At 40.7% G+C, this 23,725-nt stretch overlaps 1 protein-coding gene across 1 annotated transcript in view; it reads right to left on the reverse strand.

The window, feature by feature from the left end:
• SAMSN1 (SAM domain, SH3 domain and nuclear localization signals 1) overlaps positions 1 to 23,725 on the reverse strand; it is a 63,069-nt gene that overhangs the window by 14,924 nt on the left and 24,420 nt on the right. The window contains exons 3-7 of the mRNA XM_060172145.1: positions 19,776 to 19,922; positions 15,918 to 16,047; positions 12,454 to 12,605; positions 8,179 to 8,385; positions 4,962 to 5,112 (exon numbers count right to left, since the gene is read on the reverse strand). Of these exons, the coding sequence (XP_060028128.1) occupies positions 4,962 to 5,112; positions 8,179 to 8,385; positions 12,454 to 12,605; positions 15,918 to 16,047; positions 19,776 to 19,922 (787 nt within the window). The remainder of the gene's footprint in view (positions 1 to 4,961; positions 5,113 to 8,178; positions 8,386 to 12,453; positions 12,606 to 15,917; positions 16,048 to 19,775; positions 19,923 to 23,725) is intronic.

The raw sequence follows: 23,725 nt of genomic DNA on the forward strand, positions 1-23,725 counted from the left end.
GGGGAAGACAGAGAGGGGGAGAGAAAGACAGACACCTGCAGACCTGCTTCACTGCCTATGAAGCGACGCCCCTGCAGGTGGGGAGCCGGGGGCTCGAACTGGGATCCTTATATTGTCAGTCCTTGCACTTTGCACCATCTGCGTTTAAACCACTGCTCTACCACCCAGCTCCTTCTTCCTTCCTTCCTTCCTTCCTTCCTTCCTTCCTTCCTTCCTTCCTTCCTTCCTTCTTTCCTTCCTTTCTTTCTTCCTTTCTTTCCCAATGAAGTTGCCTCCACAAGTTTAAAGAATACATAAAAACATCTAGGCCAAAGGATGGAATCTATTCTGCAGGTGTCAAATTGGCCATTCACATTAAAGCTCTTTGCAGACATAAGTCAGCATGTGAGAATAAAGTGAAGTGCAGTTTCTAAAAATGTAAATGGATTCCTGCCAGGTAAGGCTAAAAGGGAAAGACGAAGATCAGACCACATGACCTCACTCACACATGGAACTTAAGAAACAAACGCAGCAAGGTAAGACAGAAAATAAAACTTGGACTAGATGTGGCATATTACACCACAGCACAGAAGCTCGGGAAGGAGGGAAAGGAGTGGGATGGGGAGATTGGGATCCAGGGGCATACGTTTGAAAAGGACGAAGCTGTTGAGAATGAGACGGTTCTGCAGACACCTAAGAAGGAGAGGTGAGAAGCTGTACCTGGCAACAACTGTACTATAAAAACAGTAGAGCAGGGGGTTGGGCACTAGCGCAGCGGGTTAAGCGCACGTGGCGCAAAGCGCAAGGACTGGCTTAAGGGTCCTGGTTCGAGCCCCCGGATCCCCACCTGCAGGTCAGTCTCTTCACAGGTGGTGAAGCAGGTCTGCAGGTGTCTGACTTTCTCTCCCCCTCTCTGTCTTCCCCTCCTCTCTCCATTTCTCTCTGTCCTATCCAACAACAGCGACAACAATAAAACAACAAGGGCAACAAAAGGGAATACATAAATATTAAAAGAATTAAAAAAAACAATAAAGTGGAAAAAATCAAAATACAACAAGTCAGTCTTTAATAAACTTGTGTAACTACTCATTCTGTGCTACTTCTCAGAGAAAATAGGTACACACACTTCTTTCCTTATGGATAATGTTTTCAGCAGTTGACAGGAAACCCAGAAAGGGACAGACAGGAGACCTGGGCGCTAACTACACCTGTCACCTTATTCTCCATGTTGGCTATCATTTGTAGTCTTAGAAAATGTGTTGCTAAAATTCGGAGGCTCCAGCTGGCCAGGCTAGCTTCACGGGCGGGTAACAGAGACTCAAGGACACACGGCTGGGCAGGGAAGCTGTATTTCTTTATTCAGGAACAACGATTCATAAACTAAACCAAACTAATCACCAAACAAAACTCTGCTGCCTCTTTCTCCCGGCGGCGCCAAGAACTCTCTCTAACTCTGCCACTCTGGAACTCTGTCTGGGTTCCTAGGGGCGGGGCCAAGCGGGCCCGAAACTAGCAGGACTGATCCAATTCTCTTGGCGGGGGAGAACTAGAACAACCCAATGTAAAGCATACAACAAAAATGTATTATCATATCACAAAGACTGGCCCTGGCTCTTCAATTCAGTGTGAACTTGGTAACATTTCTTATTTTTTTCAATTTCTTTTTTTAAACTTTTAAAATATATTTTATTTATTTAGTATTGGATAGAGACAGAGAGAAATTGAGAGAGGTGGCATAGACAGAGAGGAAGAGAGACAGAGAGACACCTGCAGCCCTGCTCCACCAATCATGAAGCTTTCTCCTTTCAGGTGGGTACCAGGGTCTTGAACCGGCAACCTTTTGCACTGAAATATTTCAATTGCTTATATGAAAATGGAGCGCAACAGAGAATGTAGCAGTCACAGAGTTGCAGAGAGCATTAAAGATAATAACAGTAATCAGTTGATCAGTGAGATGGCACACCAGGAGAGCATGTCTAATTTGTCCTGAGCACAGTGATGATGCAGGTTTGAATCAGTCTCAATACTCACTACATTGTGGTACTATGGTATCTTTCCTCTCTTCCTCTGTCTCTCTGTCTTTGTTTCTGTCTGTGTAAGCCAGCCTAGATCAGTAAAGCTCCAGTGGGGACAAAAAGACTAGAGAGGGAGTCAGGCAGCAGTTCAGTGTTTTAAGCGCATGTGGCGCAAAGCGCAAGGACTGGGGGAAGGATCCTGGTTCAAACCCCCGGCTCCCCACCTGCAGGGGAGTCACCTCACAGGCTGTGAAGCAGGTCTGCAGGTGTCTGTCTTTCTCTCCTCTTCTCTGTCTTCCCCTACTCTCTCCATTTCTCTCTGTCCTATCCAACAACAACAACATCAATAACAACAACAACAATAACTACAACAACAATGAAAAAGAACAAGGGCAACAAAAGGGAAAATAAAATTTTTTTTAAAGTTTAAACTTAAAAAAGACTAGAGAATATATAAAAAGCTAGGTTCAATGAACTGTTCTATGATATGATATTAAAGAAAAGGCTCAGGGGAAATACCCTCTGCCCTGATCCATATTTACAGTCCTATTCGAAACTCTGACACCATCTTCCCAGACAGTATTTTCAGTCCACCTCCATGTCAGCTATTAGGCTCAGGCAAATAACCCAACTCATGGTCCCTAGCAACATACCTAAAAACAGACTTCTTATCTTCTTTCCACCCTGAGATCCCTATTCTTATCTGCTCTATTCCTACTTTTTGGTTCCTGATAATTAAATATTTTGTCCTGCTTTATAGCTTGCTGCCTCTCAGCCAGCAAGTTGCAGGCGCTACTCTGATTCCATCCTGACTTCCCTGGGCAGATGACCTCACCAATGTATCCTGGAACCTCACCTCTCCAGAGCCCTGCCCCACTATGGAAAAATAGAAACAGGCTGGAGGTATGTATCCACCTGCCAACACCCATGTCTAGCAGAGAAACATTTAGAGATGGCAGAATTCCCACCTTCTGTACTCATAAAGAACTTTGGTCCATACTCCTAGAGGGTAAGAAATGTTAGGGGAAGATGACCAGAGGGTTCTGAACTCCAATTCCATCAGGACCCAGAGAAAGAAGAGGAAAAAATGGAAGGACACTAGGAAGTAGCAACAGGTATGGGTGTGATTTAGAAAGGAAGAAAAGGCAGGACGATAGAAAAAATTGGGTAAATATATGTAAATATAGATGGATTTTTATAGAAATAACAGTCAACCACATCTGTGACCTTAGGAGAACTACTGAAGTTTCCAATCAAGGGAGTGGGGACACAGAATGCTGGTGGTGGGAACAGTATGAAATTATACCCCTGTGATCCCATAATTTTGTAAATCCCTATTAAATCACTAATAAAAAGAAGAGTGAATGATGATTATTGTTAGTGCTACTTTTGATAGTAGTCTGTATTTGATGAGCTGAGTTCTTGTTCATCTTTTTTTTTTTTTTGCCTCTAGGGTTATTGCTTATGGTTATTTGTGGTGCAGGCTTGGTGCCTGCACCACAAATCCACTGCTCCTGGAAGCTATTTTTTCCCCTTTTGTTGCTCTTGTTGTTTTATCATTGTTGTGTTTGTTATTATTGTTATTGATGTCATTGTTGTTGGATAGGACAGAGAGAAATGGAGAGAGGAGGAGAAGCCAGAGAGGGGGATAGAAAGATAGACACCTGCAGACCTGCTTCAATGCCTGTGAAGTGACTCCCATGCAGGTGGAGAGCCTGGGGCTCGAACCAGGATCCTTAAGCTGCTTTTTGCACTTTGCCCCACGTGTGCTTAACCACCTGTGATACTGCCCAACTCCCTCTTGTTCATCTTTAAAGTTAGGCATTTCCCCACTTTGTTCCTAACAACGGAAAATACTCCTTACAAAGTCTGGCAGACCCAGAGCTCAGGATTTGGAGAGCTTGACCAGATTTAGTATGATGAGAACACAGATTGAGCAATTATAAAAAAACAAAAGTTATACTATCTTTACAAACCCAGTTGGCATCACCAGTATTCTGCCACAAGTAAATCTGCATCTATTATTACTCCATCTTCATGTTCTACTTACAGAGAACCGTCTTCGATAATGAAAGTGAGCGCTGCATATTTTTGCAAGCTATTATATCATTCTGAGAGAAGACTGTAAACATGTACGAGATGTGCCTGGCTGGTAATGAAGTGAGTTTTCTCGTGTGGTGTGAAGGCTCATTAGTTTAGAGCCCTGCTCTCTGCCTCTCCACAGAAGTCGGACATGACATTTCTCACTAATGGCTCATGCTGTCACTAAATATTTGTCTCTAACTCCCTCTGTCTTTGAGAATGCAGGAATCCAGTTGCATGTAAATGAATAACCCTACAGAATCCTAATGAGCCACCCAGAAAAGTCCTTTCATTTGTTGAATGCAAGAAGGGAAAAAAAAGTTATTTTCCAAAAAAAATTCTTTTCTCAACTATAGATCTGACTATAGTTATTTCCAAGTGTATAAGAAAATATACTTTTTTAAAAAAATGAAAAACAGTACTGTGTATTATTCTAAATAAAAAAAAAACTTTCTTTTTTCTTTTAAATTGTTGGTCATCATTTCTCCTTTGGCTAATTCTGCTTCTGTTTCTATCTGTGTTGGTCATCACGCCAGGTTCCCTTGCATTGCTTGACACTGTGGTCTATTTACATAATCACTGTTTTGCCTGAGACCCGCCCTGCCTGCAGGGCATTGGTTTAATCCCACTGGTTAGATAGAATTCACGCTCTTTTCCTTCTCTCCACCCACTCTCCTACCCAGGTCCATTTTCCAACCTGCCACTTCCGTCTTGGAAGGTATAAAGGCAGATTCTTTTCTATTCAATAAACATTGGCTTGTGTTCCCACGCAGCCATGAGTTCCTGGACGTCTCTCTCCACCCACAAAGCTAGCCCGGCATTAAATGATCTTACTATTTAAACTGTGATTATCAGTTAGAGTGAATAGCAGGTGCATATACTTACTTTCTTCATCAAGGAGGTTCTCAGCAGCTGATAACAGCCTCATCCTGTCTTCTGGGTTTTTAATGTTTAATTCAATGAGATGACTTTCTTTGATATCCTTTAAATCTTCTAGAGTCTCATAACCATTGAGCAGAAGTGTTGAGGTGTATTCCTGTGGAGGAGGGAAAATTGTGTATTATAACCTAGTGATTTCTTATTTTTTAAAATTTTTTATTATCTTTATTTATTGGATAGAGACAGTCAGAAATTGAGAGGGAAAGCAGTGATAGAGAGGGAGAGAGACAGCTGCAACCCTGCTTCATCACTTGTGAAGCTTTCCTCTTGCAGGTGGGGACCAGGGGTTTGAACCTGGGTCCTTTTGCATTATAATGTGTGCGCTCAACCAGGTGTGCCATCATCACCCAGCCCCCTCCTTATTTTATTTCTAATTATGCTTAGATTGGGGGGAAAGTGTAGAAATGCATATGGAGACTAAACGTACCAGTAAAAAATTTATTTGACTTTTTAGTTTTTAAATTTTACACAATGGAACTCTGGGGCATTGGAAAACATATATTAGATATCCCTGATGTTAAGAATAACCACAAAAAAAGCTAATGAAGAAATAATTACCTTAATGTATACAATCTTAAATAAGAGATCCATCAAATAATTGGATCCTTCATCCTATGGGACACTTTTTCACTTCTCAAGTCACTAAGCTGGCAAAAGCAATGTATCCTTAAGTCTACCAATACGGTGACACACACACACACACACACACACACACACACACGTATATCCCCTAACAGAAATATTACTGAGTCTTCATCTTGTTTTCTTGATTGCAAAAGGATCCTCAATAACATCTTGAGCTAAGTTAAAAGTGAATTCAAATCAAACCAAACACAATTCTTAGAAAGAAGCCTTAATATATTGGTTGAAAGGCATGAGTTATATCAGGAAATGCAGATTTCTGTTTAATTAATTTTTTTTTCCTCCAGGGTTATTGCTGAGGCTCAGTGCCTACACTACAAATCCACTGCTCATGGAAGATTTTTTTTTTTAATCATGTTGTTATTGTTGTTGGATAGGAGAGAGAGAAATGGAGAGAGGAGGGGAAGACAGAGAGGGGGAGAGAAAGACAGACACCTGCAGACCTGCTTCACCACCTGTGAAGCAACTCCCCTGCAGGTGGGGAGCCAGGGGCTCGAACCCGGATCCTTATCCGGGTCCGTGTGCTTCTTGCCACGTGCACTTAACCCGCTGTGCTATCGCTGGACCCCCTAGTTAATTTTTTTCCAAGCACAAAAGTATTGTTGTTGGGGAAAGTCTGTTTCTTTTTCTCAGCAGGGCATTTTGTCCATCATATGCATAGAAACTCATTAGGTTAAAATTCATAGGTTTCCAATTGATTTAAAAAGTCCACAAGGTATTAGTAACTTCGAACAGAATAAAAGTACAAAATGAACCCAAGCTTCCTTCAACTTCCTCCAAAATCCTCATGTTACTTGATCATAATATCAATATTGTCATTTCAGTTATTAAACTGGAAGTAGAAAAGTTCTAAGTGAAAAGAGACAGTAGCAGATATTTTTAAAAAGTTATTTTATTTTTTACATAATGTATCATGGGGAGCCCTGACTTTGTATGTAGCAAACAAAAAATTCCAATCTGACAGAAACAACGAACTCTGTATTCTTGAGTAAGTTATTTCACTTCCTTAAACCTGGGTTTTTCTCACAGATCACAAAGCAAACAAAGTGACAACATTCAAAACTGTCCTTCCTCCAAGGACTGCCCCATTTGAGGATACCAGCAGTAATATAGGAAGGCCTAGACGGTGTGTGTCAAGTCAGGACTATAGCTAGATAATTAACGAAAGAAGCCAAGGAAAGGCTAACTGTCTTAACAAATTCTGAAAGCCTTCCTAGAGATGCTATAGTGATTTTAGAAATGGAATCCAGAATCACTACTCAGCTACGATAAACTAGACTGCACGTATACACCACTTACCAAGGTAGGTGTTTCCTAAGATTTTATTAATGTAACAAGAAAATATTTGCACTGTAGTCAACACAGTTTTTTTATCCAATCATTGTTGGGAACCTAATAATCACTGTCTCCTAACAAATTATTTTTTAAGATTATCATGATCTCTCTTTTTTTTTCCTCCTCCAGGGTTATTGCTGGGCTCGGTGCCTGCACCATGAATCCACCGCTCCTGGAGGCCATTTTTTCCCCCTTTTGTTGCCCTTTTTGTAGCATCGTTGTGGCTATTATTATTGCCCTTGTTGACGCAATTCGTTGTTGGATAGGACAGAGAGAAATGGAGAGAGGAGGGGAAGACAGAGAGGAGGAGAGAAAGACAGACACCTGCAGACCTGCTTCACCAACTGTGAAGCGACTCCCCTGTAGGTGGGGAGCCGGGGGCTCGAACTGGGATCCTTATGCCGGTCCCTGCGCTTTGCGCCACCTGCGCTTAACCCACTGCGCCACCGCCCGACCCCCTATCATGACCTCTCTTGACTTGTTTTTGATCTCTGCTCTACAGCTAATAGCAAGTTTTTAAGTGTTTACCTATATTCTTCACACTTTTTTTCATGTGTTTTTATCTATTTATTCCCCTTTGTTGCCCTTGTTTTATTGTTGTAGTTATTATCGTTGTTATTGATGTTGTTGTTGGATAGGACAGAGAGAAACTGAGAGAGGAGGGGGAAGACAGAGAGGAGGAAAGGAGAATCAGACACCTGCAGACCTGCTTCACCGCCTGTGAAGCGACTCCCCTGCAGGTGGGAAGCCGGGGGCTTGAACCGGGATCCTTATGCAGGTCCTTGCGCTTTGAGCCAAGTTAGCTGCGCTACCGCCTGACTCCCCACACTTTCTTTATCATTATTTTTTACATGCTTTTCTTTGGGTCTTTTAGTCTCCTAGGATTTTCTTAATTCCCACTGTACTTTGTGGGTATTAATCTCTATTGTCACTGCTCAGTACCACAAGGGGTATTGTATCAAGGCCTATCTGCACATTGACAGTAGTAAAAGTGAAATAAAAAACTCTTCTTGAAAAACAGATTTTCCCTTTATACATATTGTGTACTTTTTCCTTCCTTTTTTTTTTTTTTTTTTTTGGTTTTTTTGTAGCTGTTCACAACACTGTACCAACACTGGCCCACTTATCCAGATTAGCCCAGCCGCATTGCACCAACATTCAGCAGGTCACCCAGAGGCTTGCTGACCTGAAGGTGAATCATCTCTAAGAAGTTCTGTATTGTCTTGGGTCTTTCCATTTCACTCCTTCTGTGTGATTTTGTTTTCTTGGGGGCTGCTTCCTCTTCAGAGATGACATCCACATAAATAAATTTGAAATTTCCAACCTTATTGTTCAACATGCCTGTCCACATTCCCATTGGCGTTTTGCAGATAATATCTATGATGTCTCCTTTCTAAAGACAAAGAAATACAGCATTAAGAAAACAAGCAGTGGGCTCAGGTGGCCACGCACCTGGCTGAGTACACATGTTACAATGCACAAGGACCCGGGTTCCAGCGCCCATCACCACCTGCAGGGGGAAAAGCTTTGCGAGTGGTGAAGCAGTGCTGCGGCCCTCTCTCTCTTTTCCCACCGCCCCTCTTGATTTCTGACTGTCTCTATCTAATAAATGAATATAATAAAAAATAAAATCTTAAAGAAAGAAGTAAAGAAAGGAAGAAAGAAGGAAAGAAAGAAAGAAGGAAAGAAAAGAGGAAAGAAAGAAAGGAAGAGAGAAATAAAGAAGGAAATAAAAAAAGAGAGAATGAAAGAAAGGAAGAGATAAAGAAAGAAAGAAAAAAGAGAGAAGGAAAGAAAGAAGGAAAGAAAAAAGAGAGAAGGAGAAAAGAGAGAGAGAAAGAAAGAACGAAAGAAAGAAAGAAAGAGAGAAAGAAAGAATGAATGAATGAAGGGAAGAAAGCAGCAGCAATTCAACATATTGGGAGTGGTTCATGCCAAGTCCTGTGAAATTTCAGTTTCTGCTCAGAATGAAACCTTTACTCAACCCATCTGAAGTTTCCCGGCTAATATTAGTGAGATAGTCAGCCTCTCCTGTCTTCCCCCGAGGGAAGGTGACTGCCAAAAATAACTTCCCTTTCGTTTGCTAATAACTTTTGTCTCATCCTCTTTCTGACTATGAAACCCTTCCAATTTGTACAAGTCCTTTGCAGAGACTCTGCTTGTTCTGATTCATGGAGAGTTTAATAAAAATAATTGGTTCTCTGGATTTATTTTGATGACGTTTAGTTAACAATATAAATCAAGTTTCAGAGAATTTTGGTCCTCTGACAATCAGTAAAAAGAAAAAAACGAATTACAGAAAATTAGAATAATGATGAAATGATGCTAAAGTAAGGGGGTTCAGAAATGGCACATCTTTTCAAAGTTTACAATAAATACCAGTAATAGAAAGCCTCTGGAGCCGGGCGGTGGCGCAGTGGGTTACGCACACATGGTGCAAAGCGCAAGGACCAGCATAAGGATCCCGGTTCGAGCTCCCAGCTCCCCACCTGCAGGGGAGTCGCTTCACAGGAGGTGAAGCAGGTCTGCAGGTGTCTGTCTTTCTCTCCCCCTCTCTGTCTTCCCCTCCTCTCTCCATTTCTCTCTGTCCTACCCAATAATAACATCAATAACAATAATAACCACAACAACAATAGACAACAAAAGCAACAAAAGGAGAAAAATGGCCTCCAGGAGCAGTGGATTCGTAGTGCAGGCACCAAGCCTCGACAATAATCCAGGAGGCACAAAAAAAAAAAAAGAAAGAAAAAAAAGAGAAAAGAAAAGAAAACCTCAGTCTGCTCAGGAAGTATGCCTACATGCATCTGGTGACAGTTTTATGGGTTTTCTTATATCAACTTAATATATGTAGAGTACAATGTAGTTGACAAAATTTTTTTTCCTGTATCACTAAGTCATATCTTGCCCACAAAACAGCTCTTAGGCACAAGTATAAGTTGTTATTATGGTTCTAAGTGTTATAAACAAGGAAGCAGAGACTTTGAAATGTCTTCTGAAGAATATACAGGAAGTTAATAGTAGAGTTGGGACTCAAAGCTAAGTTGCCTATGTCCGCTGCTGTCAGTCTCCCTGTCAAAGGAATTTATTGGCGATGCTGTATACTTTATCATTACTCAGGGTCCCTAACTGAGGGAAAGGAAGCTGGGGCCTTCTCTCTAAGTATTTGAAAATGTTTATCTATAGTACAGAATAATCCTATCTAAAGTATTAGACCCAACGAAAAACAAACTCTTTTAGAAATTTAAGTACAATGAAGATTTAACCAAAAATATGTATTCACTAAGCATCACTTCCGCAGCTTTCTATTACAGCAGAGAGAGAACTCTGACTGAGTGCCACATCAAATTTTAGGTCAACATGTGAGTGAAGAACACTGAAATGGGTAAACCAGTCGATAAATCTGTCTTTATTCATATCTAAGATTCTAGTTGGCTAAAGGATGCTACCTATTGATAATAATACAAAACAGATCTATTGCTTTTATTTTTTTAAAAAATAGGTTCTTATGCAAGATACAATGTCTGCATTTGACAGTATTAGTTATTCCTTTGAGACATACCTTTCTTCCCTGGAGAAGGCACTACAGATCCCAGCGTATTACAACTGCCAACTAAGAATGTTTTTCCTGATATTCTGAATAGGTATTCTCCCTTCTAAAATACCAGTTATATTTGGAATAGTAAAATTCTATCCAGTTAAAAGATGTGGTCTTTGCTAGTTTCAGTCATCTGCTTATCTGTCCCTATGTACTTCTTTCCTGCCTTTAATGACAAGGAACCAAATTCTAACTCATATGGGATCAACTAAACAGACCTAGAAAATCCCCAAAAGCTCTAAGAAAAGTTTTTTTTTTAATTTTTTTTAAAGTATAATAGTTTTGTGCTGCATCGTCCCTGCTACCCTTTAAACTTATAAGAAGTATACATTCCAGGAAAGCCCACAGATCACAAAGAAAAGATCCAATTTCATTCTGGATAAAACACTAGATAGAAACAACAGCATTCAATCTTCGGTGGTGACTATGGGGCTTTTCTTGTGTCTTGTAAGAGCTTTATAAATATCACCTTGGGCTGCAGGGGGTTATGGTGCACTGGCGCATGGTAATATAGGGAAGGCTGAAGCTATCTTGAGGTGAAATGTATTTGACTTATTCCATTCCATGACCTCATTCTGATTTTATGCCACAGAAAGGAAACAAACAAAACAACCCTTTGCTGTCTTCCCAATGTATAGTAATTAATCTACTGCTGATTGATGTTGACAGTATAGAAACTTCATTATTCTGTCCTTTCAGCTATAACACTTTGTGGTGTCAAAAAAAAAAGGTAGTTTAATATCTAGGGAATAGTTTAGCACTAAACCTTCTTTTATTTTTGCTTAACTAGCCCCTCCCCTTGTGTATAAGCAGGTCTACAAAATCAAGAATTCACAGTAGTGATTATTTTATGCTATGGATGTGGATGGATAATTAGTGTCTCTGATTAATTGAGAAAAAAACTTATCTGAGTTATCCTGATTAAATCAGGTAGGAAGGAATTCTTAAAAAGGAGAGTTTTTGAAGCATAAGTGATTTTTTTCCCTCCCAAGCCTTGAAAGAACAAAATGTCATGCTACAAAGTGAATCTCAAGGACCTAAGAATAGTCTCCCACTGACTGTCCTCTCCCGCAGCCAGAAGTAATGGAATTTACCAACAGTCAGTAGCCGAAAAGAGGATCTTGAGTTTCAGATGAGATCATAGCCCTGGCTAACACCTTGACTCTAATCTTTGGAGACTTTAAGTGGAGAATACAGCTGAGTCATTCCCAAACATATAACCTACAAAAATAAATAAACAAACAAACAAAAAACAAAACTCAGAGCAAATAGTACAGTTGGGTTGTTGGAAGCTCCTGAGTTTGAGACAATTACACAAAATAGGGAGAGAAATACAGAGGATAAAAGTAATATTAGGAAATTCAGGGAAGATACATTGGAAGAAAGATAGCTGGGTGGTTACTCATGGCAATCAATTAAAATAGTGAGGTTGCTACAATGAGTCTGGCTCCCAAGACTTTTGCTCTGTTGGCCTCCATCCTGATGCCCCTGTCTTCTCTCCCTGTCCTTGGCTTCATTAGTTGTGTCCTAGGAAGTACTGGACAGAACTAGCCACATCGGCAACCAATGAAGCTTTTGTTTTTCAGAAAATGTGGACAATTCCTTTTCCAGGGATAGACACAGTTTCTGTGTAACAGCAATGGGTCAGTTGCCTGGATATATTTATCCCCCACCTCCACACACACAGTCACACTTTACCTCATGCTCTGTTCAAATTCCTGTCACAGTACGGCAGTCCTCAGTTCTGATCTCAGAAGATAAACTCATCACTCCTACCTAGTTCCCATGGCTTGCGCGGCTTGAAGCAGACCCCAAAAGTCAATACATGAAACACGATACAGTGATGTAAAAAAGAATGTGACATACCTTTATTTTAAGGGAGTCCGTATCGTAGGGACTTGGTGTGAAGTCAGTGTGCACTCTGGCACGCCCGCAGAATGGCCCCGAATAGGAACCATCATCATCCAGTCTAAAGCTGTCCCGATGACTCGTACCATCTGAACAGCTTGTTAGGCCACCTGAGGAAAAGCACAAGAAACGCCAACTATTCTTACCAAGTTTTCATAACATTCTGAACTATGTCTGGACACCAGCAAGAAGCGTTAATGCTAAGGGATTAACTAATCACCTCCGGAGAGGCTCTCAAGTGATTGAGTCTTGCTTCTGCTTCCTACTCACCCACTCATCTAGGACTTCTAACTTCTGAACCATTTCTGACCTTGCTCCCGAGAACAAGACAACTCTTTCTTCAGTCACTAACCCAGACACTTTTCCTTTGGTCTCCAGAATTTTGTGCCAAGGAACAATGTGTATCTCAGCACTGGGAACTTGCTAGAGAGGCATGTGTGTACTATATGCCAGCACAGACCAGGGAGGGAATTTTATATGTGTAAATAAACAAACTGAAGGCAACCATCTGATCTTTGCATGATATTGAGCACAAATGGTTAAAGCATGAGATCGCAAGATTTCTTACAATTTATCACAGTATGGGAAAAAATATATATATTCTCTCAGGCGTCCACTGTGTTCCAGACGCCATTCTGAAGCAATATCTCTATGCATTAAAGGCAGTGCTTTAGTTTGTTATGAGCCTGTGAAAGAAGGAGATGTATTCCAGTGTTTTTTTTTTTGTTTGTTTCCAACTGGCTCTAAGCACTTCTAAAATGAACTTTTAAAACTATTCCAAATCTTCATTCTGTAATTCTCTCCCTTCCACCAAAACTTGGGAGAAAAGGAAAAGAGTGAATTTTCTCTTGCCTTTCTTGGGCTAGAATGGTTCCCAGTGAAGGGAAGAAGACCTGTTTATCCTCATTTCTTTCAGTCTTCAACTGATTTTTTCCCCCCTTCAGTAAGGCCTTTCAGTGATCTGTTCAGGAAGGAACAACCACAGGTTTCTCTGCTGTTATGGAATTAATTTTGGAAATGAAAGTAAGGCCTTTAGCAGTGCTCCATATTGTATACAGAGTGGTGTCAAAAAAGTTGAGTTTTGGGAGTCGACGGTAGCTCAGCGGGTTAAGCGCACGTGGCATGAAGCATGAGGACCAGCTTAAGGATCCCGGTTCAAGCCCCCAGCTCCCCACCTGCAGGGGAGTCGCTTCACAGACGGTGAAGCAGGTCTGCAGGTGTCTGTCTTTCTCTCCCCCTCTCTGTCTTCCCCATCTCTCTCCATTTCTCTCTGTCCTATCCAACAACAACATCAATAACTGCAACAATAAAAACAGTGAGGGCAACAAAAGGGAATAAATAAATAAAATTTTTTTAAAAATGTTGAGTTTCTTCTCATGGAAAAAATTAAGCTAAGATAACAGGACAATGGACCACTGTCTCTTCACACCCTCCCGGTCAAGACCACTCAAAACCTTGGATTTCACTGTGCATTTCAGCTACTAAAGTTCTTCCCACATCCAGCACCACAGTTTAGATTCTTGAAACTTCTACAAGAAATGAATACTAATGAAATCTGAATTTCACACATGCAAAAACATATCCTTTCAACATTTCTCCATTAGTTCTCTCTTTCACAAATAACTGTTCTACTGCCAATAGGAACATAGGAATAACATTCACACTATTGGAAACATCTGGTCTTAGCAAGACAGAAGCAGTTGACTTGAAATGGGAAATAAACTTTGCAAATAAAAAGAAAACACTTTAAGGCTTTGGATGACTAGAGAGTCACATGACAGTGCACATATGAAAAGTTTATGGATGCACCAGTGGGTTTTTGCAGATATTGCAGAAGCACGTGGGACTAAACCCCAAGTGACTGGCTTTGTAGAGAAATATCACTGTTTTCAGAAAAACTCTTGTTGAATGTGTACTGATTCCTTGTATGACAAAGTTGATCGCCTTTTCACTATTTTATGTTTCCCTACTACTTCACTCTTTTATTAGTAAGGCTGGATGGAAGCCTAAAACGTGTCCACTGATGCAAATGTCTTGCTTTTTTTTTTTTTCAGAACACTTTAGTAATACAAAAAAGAAAGAAAGAAAGAAAGAAAGAAAGAAAGAAAGAAAGAAAGAAAGAAAGGAAGGAAGGAAGGAAGGGAGAAAGAGTATTGGGATTGGCATACCTGGTTGAGAGCACATATATTTAAGGACCTAAGTTGATTCAAGCCTCCAGTCCCCACCTGTAGGGGGAAAGCTTCACAAATAGTGAAGCAATACTGTAGGTCTCTCTCTCTTTCTCTCTCCCTCTCTATCCTCTCAATTTCTATCTATTCTATCAAATGAGTAAATAAATATAATTCAAAAATAAAATGTTAAATATTACTTTGTTCTACAAAAAAGAATGAATGAAAGGAGTCTTCAAAAATTCAGAGAGAAAAGCAAAAAAAAGACAAAGACAAAGGGGAGAGTGGGAAAGGAAGGCAAGAAAGGGACAAATAATGGAGGGAGGGAGAAAAAAGTGGAAAGGGGGGAGAAGAAAGAGAGCTGCAGTTTGCTTGACTGAATACTTCAAGAGACGTCAAAACCTGTGACTCAGATAATGCTAGTTCTCTCCAGCATGCCTTTTTATTTTAGAAACAAAGACTTGAGCACCTAACAAAGTCTTTCTCAGGTATATTCCCAAGAGCCCTGAAGACTGCAGGGATCAGTGTTCAGTGTTTCAACAGAATACATAGGCTGTTCAAGCATCATGCACAGCTGTAGACAACAGGAACTCTACAGTTTGAACTCATTCTACATTTTCAATTTAGAAAATGTAGAATGTTCTAGCCAGGGGCTAGAACCAGGATTCTTATGCCAGTCCTGCCCTTAACCCTCTGCACTACCATCCAAACCACTGAACTTTTCAGCCCCAGGCTCCCCTCCTGCAGGGGAGTCGCTTCACAAGCAGTGAAGCAGGTCTGCAGGTGTCGATCTTTCTCTCCCCCTCTCTATCTTCCTCCACTCTCTCCATTTCTCTCTGTCCTATTTGGCAACAATGACATCAATAATAACAACAATAATAACCACAACAATGATAAAAAAACAAGGGTAACAAAAAGGAAAATTAAAAAAAAATCGGAGATGAGAGATGTGGATTAGATTAATTAAAAACAACCGACTCGTTATTCTTTCTGTCATTGTTGGATAGGACAGAGAGAAATGGAGAGAGGAAGGGAAGATAGAGGGAGGGAGAGAAAGATAGAAACCTGCAGACCAGCTTCACCGCTTGTGAAGTGACTCCCCTGCAGGTGGGGAGCCGGGGGCTCGAACCAGGATCCTGGACACCCCTGTCCTTGATATGCTGGTCCTTGAGTTTCATGCCATGTACACTTAACCCACTGCGCTATAGCCGGACCCCTGAATCTCTGATTTTGTACCTTGTTCTATAGACTTACTTGATGAGCTCTGTCCACTGTATAAACTGTCCATGGAGTCACTGGCTTTCAGGGAGACCTTCTCTGTGTGAGTTCCAATCACGGGGTCACTGTTCCGATATGGAAGGACATCCTCTCCATCTTCCTCATCCTTCAGATAGAAAAAAATTATCAGGAAGTTAAGTTCAGAGAACTGATTCTCATGGAGATGTTCACTGTGAGCATGGATTTCACAAATGAGACTTTTTAAAGCCCTAAAATACTTAGGAATACATCAGCAGAAAATAAATATAAGAGTCATTAATTTCAGTAAAACATTGGATAGTGTACTTAGAAAAAAAAAATTTAAACGAAACAACCCGCATTATGGAACTGACGTTATAAAGGGTCATGTTTGTAAATTAGGGTGAAAATTTGCCAAGAGTGTTTAATCAGAAATGTTAGATTTCTTGACATCTATGTGTTATTAAAGCACTTCCATTTCTTCATGTTCTTATTGCCATACATTTGCCACCATCACTAATCCGTTGAGATCCAATATTACAAGTCTAAACTCTGCCTAGCTGTTTCCTATCAGTTATTTTCACTCCATCAGATCACTAGACATGAATAAAACATGCACACTTTGCAATTCTAAAGTAAGGCTTATCTAAAAAGCTTTACAAATCTCATACTATGCTTGCCACCTTGTCAAGCGAAAAGCAAATCTTGCATAAAATTAGGAAAGACAGACAATTTCAAAACAAATTACGTCTGCTTGAAAACACAGCAAATGGTTTCCATATTTAGAAAGTTGGGACAAAAGTTACAGGTTTCTTAGTATTCATTGAATTATAATTCACTGTCCTCCACTTACGCCACTTCTGAGTATTGATAAAAGTTAAAAATATAGAGAGATGTGTAGTTATTTGATTCTCTCCTTTTGTCTGCTCCTTCCCTTATTCAGCCACTCAACACAAGCTAATAGAACAATGTCTACCTAAATGACACTGTTTTGAGATATAAGGGTAAGTATTGTGGTAAACAAGATAACAGAAAGGGCTTCCTAATGAGATCCATTTTCATGGGTTAGGTGTGTGTGTGTGTGTGTGTGTGTGTCTTTATGTGTGTGTGTGTGTATGTGTGTGTGTCACATGTCTGGGAAGGTGTGTGAAAATAAAATGAGCAGACAATTTCAAATAATAATAAATGTATTGAGGAAAATAAAACTCATTGAATGATATTAAGCTACTGGGATTAGAGTGGAGAAAGGTTGACTGATTTAAATAAAACAACTTCCAGAAACCTCTCCAACAAAGTATATGTGCTCTGAATTCTTCACCTGAATGATAAGAAGATATTTTAATGAAGATTTCAAGACAGTCTCCCTGTAAAAGGGACAGTAAGAGCAAAACAGTCAACATTAACTTGGGCCGTACAGGCTAAACATCAGGTCAGTGTAGTTGAAGTGGAGCTAAACCAGGTCTTAAGGTCTAAATTCTCGGCTAGAAACAGACAGCTTTTCAGAACAAGTTTGGTAACCTTAGAAACATGTCACTTGCACTTTTTCAGTATTTTTTTCTTTTCTTTTTTTTTTTTTTGCTATTTATTTATTCCCTTTTGTTGCCCTTGTTTTATTGTTGTAGTTATTATTGTTGTTGGATAGGACAGAGAGGAATGGAGAAAGGAGGGGAAGACAGAGAAGGGGAGAGAAAGACAGACACCTGCAGACCTACTTCACTGCCTGTGAAGTGACTCCACTACAGGTGGGGAGCCGGGTCTTGAACCAGGATCCTTCCAATGGTTCTTGTGCTTTGCGCCACCTGCGCTTAACCCGCTGCGCTACCGCCGGACTCCCTTTTTTCTTTTCTTAATCATTGCGTTGGACAGTGAATGGATTACAGTATAGTTAAAACACAGGTACGACTGTTCATTTCAAGATGAGAGATGTTTGCAAGGCACTCTTATGGCCTTTTCCGCCACCACACACCAGAACCCTCTTCTAGCTCTACCCTGCCTTTCTTCTCCAGAGCCCTTTGCTTTAAAGCAATACACCAAACCCTTTCCAAGTTTTACTTTGCATTTCTCCTTTTTTTTTCTTATTTCTCAAGTTCTGCCTATGAGTGAGATCACCCTGTATTCATCCTTCTCTCTTTCTGGCAGGGGTCTTCTATATTTTAACTTTTATTTATTTATTTATTTTATTCTTATTCCTACCAGTGCTATTGCTGGAGTTTGGTGCCTGTATTAGGAATCTATCACTCCCAGTGGCCATTTCTCTCTCTCTCTCTCTCTCTCTCTCTCACTAGATAATACAGAAAGTAATTAGGGAGGGGGAGTGGAGGGAGAAGGGGAATGGGAGGGTGTGAGGGAGGGAGAGAGAGAGAAAGAAAGAAAGAGAGGAAGAGAGAGAAAACTGCTTCTCTGCTCATGAAGGTCCCCTTTGCAGGTGGGAGCCGGGACTTGAACCTGGGTCCTTGCACACTGTAATGTGTGTGCTAAAACTGGGTGTTACTGTTTCCTGACCCCTCTTAGTTACTAAGAGCCTCCACTACCAGCTCTCTGGATTCACTGCTGTGTTCTCACAGACTGTGTTCTTTATGTTATGGTATTAAATCCACAGTATGATACAATTGCTTAAAAATTATCTATAAAAATACAAATGCCCCAATTAAAAAGTGGATGGCAGATTTGAATACATATTTTCCCAAGAAGGTAGGCATCAGCCAATCAATAATGATTTTCAACATTGTTAGTCACTGCAAAGATGCAAAGCAAAACTTTGCTTTTGTTGAGAAATCCCTTCACACCAATTAGTTTGACTAGGATAAAAAATAATAGACAGGGAGTCCAGTGGTAGGCAGTGAGTTAAGCGCAGGTGGCACAAAGAGCAAGGACCAGCACAAGGATCCTGGTTCAGGCTCCCCACCTGCAGGGGAGTCGCTTCACAGGCGGTGAAGCAGGTCTGCAGGTGTCTATCTTTCTCTCCCTCTCTCTGTCTTCCCCTCCTCTCTCCATTTCTCTCTGTCCTATCCAACAACAACATCAATAACAACAACAATAACTACAACAACAAGGACAACAAAAGGGAAAATAACTAAATAAGTATAAAACAATTAAAAATAATAATAGACAATAGCAAGGATTGGCAAGGATGTACAGAAACTGGCTCCCTTCTACATTACCACTGGGAAGTTAAAATGATGCAATCTCCCAATGATGGGAGATTATCAGTTTCTCAGAATGTTGAACAGAGTTACCACAGAAAATGAGAGAACATTTTCACCAAGACTTTGTGTGAAAAGTTCATAGCAGGATTATTTATAATAGTCCCCAAATATGGGGATGATCCAAACGTGATCAACTGAGGAGATGATAAATGAGTGTGGCTTATTGTACATGGGGAAATATCTTGGCATTACAAATCACCGAGATACTTCTATCTTCTACGATGCACATAATGTGTATTTCTCTACATGGAGATGCGCGACATTGCACGTTCTCAGTGCCCTGTAATAAAGTGGGAATACAACACTTCATTCAGCTTCTAGGAACAATGATTAATGCTGAAGCACTTCATCAAGTATAAATCACTGCTATGTCTAGAAGAAGAACTTACTGAATGTTTTAATAAAACTTTAATAGAAAATTGTGTGAGCCAGGTGGTGATGCACCTGGTTGAGAGCATATGTTACAATGCCTAAGGATCCAGGTTCAAACCCCCAGTCCCCCACCTGCAGGGGGGGTCACTTCACAAGTAGTGAAGCAAGGCTGCTGGTCTCTCTCTCTCTCTCTCTTTCTCTCCCTTAACCTCTCAACTTTTCTCTGTGTCCAAAATAAAATAAAACCAATAAAAATTTTAAACAAGAAAGTTGCATGTGATTAACAGAGAACACTTACCTTTTCCTCAGAAAGTGCTTTGATATACTTCTTGCCCACTTTTTTCTTCATTGTCCAGGAGATCGCTCTCATCTTTTTACCTAAACCTGCATTATTTGAAGTTTTGTGTTGTTCTCCACTTCCACTTATGGCCTCCCCTTCATGTACCTAGTAAGAATTGTTCACAGAACACAAAATAATGAGAAAATCAGGAATTTATTTGAGAGCATTGACAGAAGACCCCGAATTTGCAAATGTCTTCGTCATTCTGTGCAACAGATGCTATAAATCCAGTCTGGACAGAGAACATAATTTTTTTAGAGTTTTTTCCAGGCCTACATATCTGTGTCACAGACTGAGAAGGTAAGCTGTGCTATCAAAAGTCCTGAGTTCCACATCTAATTTTGTAAGGGATTTAGGCTGTTTCTTTCTTCTATCGCCATAAACAATCAAACAAAAAACACTTCCTGAGTGGGCTGGTGCCACACCTAGTTGAGAATACATGTTTCAGTGCGCAAGGACCCGGGTTCAAGCCACTGGCTTCAAGCCACCTAGTTTCAAACTAGGTGAAGCAGTGCTGCGGGTGTCTCTCTGTCTTTCTCTATTTCCCACTTCCCTTTTGATCTCTATGCAATAATATTTCTTGACTTTCAAAGGAGCAAACTCAAGTTGAAAGCCAGCTGTAACAAAAGTGATCAGCTTGTGGACATGGGCTCTACTCTACTGGGGTCTGCAGAAAGGCACCTGTTCACAGTGCATTGGCATGAAAACTGTCATTCCTTTCTTCTAGAAATTGACACCATGGTTATTTTTAAAAAGTTTTGGAGTTATATTCACCAAAACATTTTTTTTTCCTTAAGGTGAGTGTACACACAAACATTTCCCATATTCTAACTGGTTATGTATTCTAAGAGTTATGTATTTTAAATACATAACTCTTCTAATTTGCATGCTAATCAGATCTCTCCTTTTTGTTTGTTTACACTATGGGAGTGTCAGAGGCAGATCAAAATGTTCACATCTGTGACGACGACTCTCTTGCAAATCATTTCTCTCAACAGACCTATTTTTTTTCTAAAATTTTAAATATGTATTTATTTATTCCCTTTTGTTGCCCTTGTTTTTTTATTGTTGTAGTTGTTATTGTTGTTGTTATTGATGTCGTCGTTGTTGGATAGGCAAAGAGAAATGGAGAGAGGAGGGGAAGACAGAGGGGGAGAGAAAGACAGACACCTGCAGACCTGCTTCACCATCTGTGAAGCGACTCCCCTGCAGGTGGGGAGCCGGGGATCGAACCGGGATCCTTATGCCGGTCCTTGCGCTTCGTGTCAGGGGCGCTTAATACTGCGCTACCGCCCGACTCCCAACAGACCTTTTTTTTTTTTTAAAGAATTAAGTTAAGCTAGTGACTTCCCCTCTAACTCAGAATGAAACAAAACTCATACTTGTGTCTGAACACTGCGCTGGAACAGTACAGAGTCAACAGCCGTATAATTGAATAATTATTAGAGAGAGTCTACATGAAATCAGTTAGGCTTAGGAACGCACCACTAGCGACTTCTCAAATCTCCCTTGCTTTCAATATGCCCCCTAATTCAGTTACTGCGGCACCACTTGGGGAACAAACTTTTTAAAAAAATATTTATTTATTTCCCCTTTTGTTGCCCTTGTTTTTTATTGTCATTACTGTTGTTGTTGAAGTCATCATTGTTGGATAGGACAGAGAGAAATGGAGAGAGGAGGGGAAGACAGAGAGGAGGAAAGACAGACACCTGCAGACCTGCTTTACCGCCTGTGAGGCGACTCCCCTGCAGGTGGGGAGCCGGGGGCTCGAACCGGGGTCCTTGCGCTTTGTGCCACCTGCACTTAACCCACTGCGCTACCGCCTGACTCCCGCGGAACGAACTCGGAAGTGGTTCTGAGACATAGTAAGACTTGAAAACAACTGTAATTAAATATTGGTCCATGTGTCCCCTTGCTGTTTCTCTGTCATGTCTTCACCAGTGTTGCGCTGGTTTTGATCACGCTGGCTTCCCCTAGACGATCTAACAGTCTCTTTCTTCCTTCATGTAGTTGTTTACTCACATGGCAAGTAATAGGAAGGAATGTTTTTGATCATTCCTCTTTCCAAGAAATGAGGCAAGTTCAGATTCCCTGTGTGTTATCCTGATTTCTTCTTTGCTTTTATTTTTTGTCTTACCTGTATTTATTTATTTATTGGATAGAGACAGTCAGAAATAGAGAGGGAAGGGGGTGATAGAGAAGGAGAGAGACAGAGAGACAGCTGCAGCCCTGATTGACCACGTGCAAAGCTTTCCCACTGCAGGTGGGGACTGGGGGCTCGAACCCTGCTCTTTGCACATTGTAACATGTGCACTCAACCAAGGTGCCAACACTAGCCCTCTGATTTCTTCTTCTTCTTCCAGCTACTTATAATCTAATAATAGTGGCCAAGGCACTTTATAGGGTAATTACCATGCACAAGGGCACAGGCTCAAAACCCCATTACTCACTTCCACACCCAGATGCATGGCAGTTATTGTGATGTGTCTGTGCTTCTCTGTCTCTACCTTAAACTAAGAAAGAAAATATTACCAGAGGAATGGAAAAATCACTACTTAGTAGAAAGGGAGGAAGAAAAGGCATGTACAGACTTGTTTCACCACTTGTGAAGCCCCACCCTTGCAGGTGGGGAGCGGGGGCCTCAAACCCGGATCCTTGAGCACGGGAATATATGTGCATAGCCTGAATGTGCCCCCAAATAATTATAACAAGCCAGTAATATACTTATTTGTTCTTTTACTGCCTACATCTCATTATCGGCATGATAATTTATGTTGCGTGAAATTTAACTTTTAACCTGTCATATTGAATGTGTAGGGTACTTCTAGTAACATAAACTATCCTTCAGATTTTTTTGAGTAAACAAAATTTCTCATTTAGACTTCTGAAGTGACTTTTGCTTTCTTTAAGCACGCATCTGGGCTACATATTCTAATTGTCTCAGATTTGCAAGCAAAGGCCTGTGGAGGTTGCCTGATTTTTCCTTGCCCACCATTATGATGGGTGAACAGTCACCAATTCCCTGAATACAAAAAAAAAAAAAAAAAATCATGGGAAACGTCTCTTTAGTGAACTTGAATATTTTCATGTCAAGGTTCAATCACATGGTTAACATCATTATTAATCAATATTATGTTTTGCTTCATATCTTACCCCAAATTGTCTATGACAAATATGAAGAGACAGCCAATTTAAGCCCTCATTACACTTTGTTAATTTCTACATTCAAGGTTACAAAGGCAGAGTCTCTGCTTCATTCAGAATCCCTGAGTAAAATATTTGGAAACACTTCTTCAGAGTTTCAGCATTTTTTTTTTTTGCCCTCTCCCACTTCTCCTTCTCCCTCTCCCTCTTCCTCTCCCTGTTCCTCTCCCTCTCTCTCTCCCTCCCTTTCTGTTTTCCTCTCCTTCTCCTTCTTCCTCTCTTTCTCCCCTTCCTCTCTCTCTCTCTCTTCCTCTTTTTACCCCTCCCTCTTCTTTTCTCCTGCCCCCCTCCACCTCTCTCTCTCTCTCTCTCTCAGGATTATTTCTGAGACTAGGTGCCAGCAATATGAATCCACCGCTCCCGGAGTCTATTTTCTTTTTCTTCCCCAGCTTTCCCCTTCCTTTCCCTTTATATTATACTGGACAGGACAGAGAGAAATCGAGAGAGGAGGGCAGATAAAGAGGCAGAGAGGCAGACAGTCACTTGCATATCTCCTTCAGCACTTGTGAAGCACCAGCCTAACAGGAGGGGAGCAGTGACTCGAACCCAGGTTCTTGAGCATGGTAATATATGCAACACCATCCTGGCCCTGTTTTCTCTCTTTAAGTATTCTTTATCTCTAGGATAAAATGACAAAACAAAGAATTATGCTTGTGTTAATTTGCCATTGCTAGGAATAAAATGCACTCAGGTGTCTTACATTT

Source organism: Erinaceus europaeus, chromosome 14 (assembly GCF_950295315.1).
Source record: "Erinaceus europaeus chromosome 14, mEriEur2.1, whole genome shotgun sequence".
In the NCBI taxonomy this organism is placed as follows: Eukaryota; Metazoa; Chordata; class Mammalia; order Eulipotyphla; family Erinaceidae; genus Erinaceus; species Erinaceus europaeus.